Raw genomic sequence first — 6,310 nt, 5'->3', positions numbered from 1 at the left:
TTTCTATTTGATCACCCTCCGAGTTTGCTCGTTTTTATTGCTTAAGTAAGTTATTGCTTGTTTTTGCAATAGCTTGGTAAAAAAGTTGGAGAGCTTGCATTCAAGTGTCAGGCACGTGTTGCTTTTCTGTTTATACGCTTGTCATGTTGCCTTGTCATTTTACAAGATTTAAAAAAGGATCGGTAGAAATTGGGTAAAAGAAAAAGGGCGGAAAACGGCAGAAAGATAGATAGATATGGGAGATGTATTATCGCATACCTGCGCTATCGCAACGGTAGCGTTGCAAACGGTACTTTCGGATAATCAGCATTTGTGTAATTCTCTTTTGCTCTTTGTGTCATTCGTCCGTCTCCACTGGTCGAGGTATGTATCTCGTTCCGTTCCATTCCGTTCCGTTCAATCCCGCGTCGCGTCCGTTTCTCCTGAATCCATTTCTCTCCTCGCCTCTCCCCTCGCCGTTGCCGGTTCGCACCGCTCAACTCCCCAACAGTTGCAGCCAGTGTGACTATGGTCTCCGACGGCCGGTCGCTCATCCCTTCGTCTCGTCTCCGTCCAACACGCGGAAACTATTATCCTCTCTTCCTCACTCTCGCCCTCACGCCTCTCATTGTCTCACTTTCTCCACCGTCCGGTGTTCTCGGTCGCGATAGCATAGCTCGATCTCGTTCCATCGCGCACTCGAGACACGCCTCCCACTCGTGGCGCGCGACCGCTGTTGGATTCAGTCGACGCCGAGCCGGCACGCGTGATGGATGAATATTTTCTCGCGTGATCGTCGCGTTGTGCCGCATCGTCTCGCCTTGTCTTGCCTCGCCTCGCCTCGCCTCGTCTTGCCTCGCCTCGCCCCGTCTTGCCTCGCCTCGCCTCGCCTCGCTTCCCTGCGCGTCCAGTTGCGAGTTTCTCGAAAGTCTCGTCAACGCGTGTAAACGGGAAAGTCGGGAGTCGCGTTCTACCGTGTGTGTACGGTTTTCTGTTTGCCTGTGTCCGTGGACCCGCGAGGACGCGCGCAGCGATGCTAGATCAGCGGAGTGACGAGGATCCAGCCGCCTCCTCGTGCCGCGTGTGAGTGCGATACTTCTGGCCGTTTCGAACAAGTGGAAACAAGTGGAAGAGTGGAAGGTTCGCCGGCGTAATTGCTTTCGTTCGGTTGCCGTTTTATACTCGGCTTCTTTCAACGGGTTCCTCGTCCCGCTGCTTCGTGATACAGGCAGTAACACGTTCGAAGCAATCTTGTCTTGGACTATCTTCCGCCGTTTTTCCCGATAAAACGACCCTGTTAGACATGGATTTCGTGATTTTGAAGGTAAGCAGTTTTTCCGTATTCCTAGCCGCGCGTTGTTTTCCGTTCGTTTATTACGTTACGATTCGTGATCTATTCTTTTTCACCGGCATCGTAATTGAGGTTGAAAACACTAGTCGGGAACATCGAAGCAGTTTCGCGTTATTTATTTCGAAACTATCGTACGTCCCCTTCTGTAAGCTGGAATGTCGTTGAGCGATTGTAACGTAGTAACATTCGAGGTGTCGTTCAGAACGTATCTTATCGTTTCGAAGAAGGAGAAGAATAACAACAACAACAGAGGGAAAAGTTGCAGTCGGTGCAAATAGTTTTTGTCGACCGAACGATGAACAAGGAAGCATGAGGTTTGTTTTGTTGGAGAAACCTTGGGATCGCGTGACGGCGAGGGAGGTGGCGGGGCACAGCGGGGGAGGAGAAGAAGAAGGAAGGGCAGAGACCGAGAGAGAATCAGAAGAGCTCGTAGGACAACACGGTTAAGCATTCGCGGATAAAAGTTCAACTCTCGGCTGTTGTACAATATTTCCACCGTCTTTCTTTTCTCGAGGATTCCCCGAAGCGTGTACGAATAATTGGGGTTGACCAGCGACCCAGTTATCGCTTTATTCTTATTCAACTTACACCGTCGAAACTCGAATTTTAAGAGGACGTCCCGAGATAATAGGTGTTCGGTAATTCGCTCAAATGTTCACATTTTCATTTGTGTATCGAAGCGAGAAAAGGGAGGAAAAGGGAGTGGGAGAGATGATCCGTTGGCGGGACATGTAGGGAACGGTGTGAACAGGCCGATTACGAAGCGGTGAAATTTTGCGTTCCGTTGATCGTTTCGCGACATAAATACCTATACATATATGTATATGTACAGTATAGAAGGTAGGTATGTAGTTGGAAGCGTAGCAGAACGCGTGGTAAGGTCGTGGACCTTGCGTGGCGTGATGTGAGCTCGAAGAGGAGAAACGTAATAACAGGTCCGCGTGCAAAGCGTGTCGTTGGACGCACCTGCGTTTACCTTTTGTTCTTATCGTTGAAGTTGGTAGGGCAAGTTTGCGCTATGTAAACAGAACGATAAAGGAATTGGTAGGAAACGGTGTGGCGTGACCAGGACGGGACGTGCGTTTGAGTACGTTGGCATTCCGTTTAATTTTAGCGCTTCCGATGCGACCTAGGGGATGGCGTATATTTTTTTCCTTCCGATTTCTTTCTGCCACCGTTCCGCGAGATTTCCAACTGGGGGGAATCTGTACCGTCGATATTCGTCTTTCAATCGACAAACAGACAGATAAGATGCTCGCACGTGCAGAGCGATGGAAGGAAGGGAAGGAGGAGAAGGAGTTGACGTGCGCGATTGCCACGGAACGAGAGAAAGGGCCGTTTAAGAAGTAGTGGTAAGCGTGAAATAATAGCGAAATAGCGTGTTTGAAGAACGTCGCCTCGGGATGTCGGTAAAATGTCTCGGTGCGTTTTCGAGCGTTTTCGAGCGTACTCGAGCCGTTGCGGATGATAGCGGAATGTGGACCCTCCTGTGAGAAAAGTAAAAGCATCGTAGGTACGTTGATTACCTACCCGATGGAAGCATCGGTGAAATCTTGCAAGTACGTATTTATACTTTGCTCCGATTTTTTACGGATTCGATTGGCGCGCGCGTATCGCGTGACACGATGCACTCTACGCGACCTCCGCTTTTCTTAACGTACCTAACAGTCTCTTCGATCCATCTTCAAACGCTTACCTACTATGTATTTACAATGTTGCGCTTTATTTTTCACGACGTGAAAACCTTCAGCTAGTAGTATGTGTGTACGAATGTGTAAACGAAAAGGAGAAACGTATGGTTGTAGCCGTGTTACGATACTCGCGCGATTTCCAATTAGTTGGCTGGTAGGTAGCGTCTTGTTGTAACGAGACGCGATCGCGTCGACGAAACGCGTAAAGTGTTCATTACAGGGAGTGGAGAGCAGAAGGAGGAGCTGGAGAGGGATGGGATGGGATGGGGAGTGGAGAGGATAAAATCGCAAAAATTACTTGACAGCTGGGAACGGTGGAAATATTTTAATTCTTTCTCCGAACACTCCCCGCACTCGAGATAATTGCCATTTGCGCCAATAAAGCCGGAATCTCGGCAGTTCCTCCTACCTACCCCTCCAGTCCCTCGCCGTTCTTTTCCCCTTTTTCCCTTCCTTCTCCGTTCTGCTCCGTTCTGCTGCTGCCACCCCGCGCTAGCATTCCTCGCGTTCTACCTCTCCTATATACTACGTATACGTACTCACCACGTCTCTCGGATACCCTTCTTCCCGACACGGTACCACGTCTTTCTCATTCACTTTCTTTCCTCTTTCTTCTTTTCTTCCTTCCACTCGTCTCTCCTCTCCCCACCATCCTTCGATACTATCTGGCTGCATCGAGAGATTCTACGATCGTCGGTTAACGACCTTTTCTTTCCCAGCTGCCTGGCAATCGTCCAAACATATTAGCGAGAGGATTTCTTTATTTCCCCGTGGGTGATAAGAGAGGAGAAGAAAAGAGTGGCGCCGCGGCTTTTCCTACCGCTATGTTTACAGCGTGGCATGTAAATGTAGTTGTTGCTCGATAAATTGATACAGGATACAGCTTGACCGTACATACGTGTATTTTTATCGATCGTTGAACGCGCGCAGCGTGGCATCGTAAGTTGGTCGGGACGTTTTAATTAAACGACAAGCAGCACCAGCTTCCGATCACGAATATTAATCGCGTAATTTTGAAATCGCCGATGAACATCGCTAATCGCTTTCCGTTCGTTTATCGATTCGTTCTACGTTCGATCTTGTCATGCTAGACAGAACTAGCAAGGTTGGCGTTGATTAGATCTCGAAGCGTCAGCGAAGCGACAAAGGTGGGCGGAGAGAGCAGATGGCTCGCAGAACGGCTGAAACAGAAATTAGAATCCGACTTTAGATTGCGTTTAGAGAGAAATATCGTCGCGGTTGGTGCGAAAGGTCGGCGGGTAATTTTCGTTTGGCTTCTCGAATTACGTGGACGTTTGTCGAAAAGTGGGCCGAGTAGGTATGCACAGCTGGGGAGAGAAGGAAAAGTTTTCAGCCGAAAGAGGTGGATCGTGTGACCGGAGATTGGCGCGGATGGGCGATAGGGGCGATGGTTGGGGAATGCCGGTACGTGTGTATGCACGAGTTTGCCCATCTCTCCCTCTTGTTTCTTTCTCGCGTTTCATCGGCGGCCACTGGACCGCGAGTATATTTCATCCGCTTCTTTCCCTGTTCCCTCTGTTGGTCGTCGACGGTGCAGCGTATTTGTACATATGTAGTTTACAGCAGACTGCAACCGGATATTTTTGGAGCGAGCACGATGTCTGGGGGATGGATTCGAGGATGGTTCTGCGAGACAACGGGGGGTGCTGCTGCTGCTGCTGCTGCTGCTGCTGATGATGATTCTTTTAACTTGGTTACTCGGGCGAACTCTTGAGCTAGGCTTTTCCTAGCGTTTATTCAAAATATTCTTGGCTGGGTACGATTCGATCGTACGACTAATCACTTTCCGCGGCCATTTTTTTCTTCTTGTCCGTTGGAGAAGAGGCATCGTTAACCGGATATCGATTCTGCGAGCAACCGGGTTCAGCGTTTGTCGAAAGTGGATTCGCCGTGGTCGGAGCTCGTTAGCGCGCTAAAACTCGTTTAGTAGCGATAATAATGCGTGTCGAGCAGCGTGGAAAATGGTGGTTGGAACAAAAGGAAAGAGGGAGAATTGTGGATATTTTTCTGAGAATCGGCACTACTCGATTCGGCCTAACGATGGTTGGTTGGCCGGTTCGCTCGATAATCCGAAAGATGCGTTTAACGGTGAAAACAATGGGCGAAAATGAAGGATCGGAAAGGCGAGAGGGAAAGTTGCAAAGGGGGTGTGGGTCCGGTGATAAAATTCATCGCGTTACGTTCGAGACGTTAAACGTCAAAGTGAAGTAAAAAGAGTGGAAAGCTTAGGTTGGGCGATGGTGGTTAATTTTTCGTAGGGAGAAATGGGTCGGCCGAGAGGGAAGGGAAAGGGAGAGGTGGATGGGGAGGTAGATGGGGAGATGCATTTATCGTCTTTATTACGAGCGTCGGGAATGAGGAGTATTCGGTAACTATATTCGAACACGAAATCATTAAATAAAGTGGGCTTAACGAATGCACGAGTGCATAATCGTTGCTTGCGCCTCCCGTGCTACATTTGCACGCGTTTCCCCGTTTACTTCCACGGCCGCGACACCCTCGAATCGCGTCAAATTAATTTCGTTGAGCGTCTCTGCCTTCCATTATCCCGCACGTACACGTATACGTATTCCCACGGAAGGAACTGGAGAACACGCGAACGAACAAGAGTTATTCCCCGAGCCATTTTCAGTCCAAAGATGATATCGCGTATCGACGAGTCCCCTACGAGTCCCCATCCTAACGATCTCAAAGCGCAACTCGTCTTGGTTATTTAACCCGAAACGTTGCCAAAAGCCGAGAGGAGAACAACAGGAAGAAAGGGATTTCGAGTGGAAAGTATGCGACGCATATTTTTTCCTCTCTTTGTAAGATATGTATATAGTAGATACCTACGTATGGAAAGCTGCCGCGCGAGATGAATATTCAGCGGACGTCGATGGTAATGCGCGTGTCCTTCTTTCGAATCTTCAACCGGCGTGGCTCCGTATCTCTACCGCGAGATATTATACCTATGTATATACCTATTTGCCGTTTAACGGTTGCTGGTGCGACACCGGCGAAGCACCGATAAGGAAATTGTTAAGGAAATTCCAGTTTAACGGGGAAGAGGGAAGAAAGGCGCGGCGTAGAGGAAGACGAAGAGGTGGGCTAATTGGATCACAGGGTGCGCGGAATGCGTCGACGTTCGTGTATACACGCGTCGCTGTTCGAAACTTGGAAAGTACTTGGACCGTTACCCGAACGCGACGGCATAATTTACGAACATAGTTTACGAATTACGTTGTAATCGTGTTAACGTTTCGGAGCGTGTTCGGTTTACGTGTTG

The 6,310-nt window shown here is 49.1% G+C and overlaps 1 protein-coding gene across 1 annotated transcript in view; it reads left to right on the top strand.

The window, feature by feature from the left end:
• Positions 1-1,113: 1,113 nt before the first annotated feature.
• Positions 1,114-6,310, top strand: part of LOC108577773 (slo-interacting protein 1) — a 22,803-nt gene continuing 17,606 nt past the window's right edge. Inside the window, exon 1 of the mRNA XM_017940976.1 lies at positions 1,114-1,303. Within this exon, the coding sequence (XP_017796465.1) occupies positions 1,283-1,303 (21 nt within the window). The 5' untranslated portion in view covers positions 1,114-1,282. The remainder of the gene's footprint in view (positions 1,304-6,310) is intronic.

The sequence above is a fragment of the Habropoda laboriosa genome, unplaced genomic scaffold (genome assembly GCF_001263275.1).
Source record: "Habropoda laboriosa isolate 0110345459 unplaced genomic scaffold, ASM126327v1 scaffold816, whole genome shotgun sequence".
NCBI lineage: Eukaryota > Metazoa > Arthropoda > Insecta > Hymenoptera > Apidae > Habropoda > Habropoda laboriosa.
The sequence above is the reverse complement of the archived record's forward strand: the minus strand, read 5'-3'. Positions and strand labels throughout refer to the sequence as shown.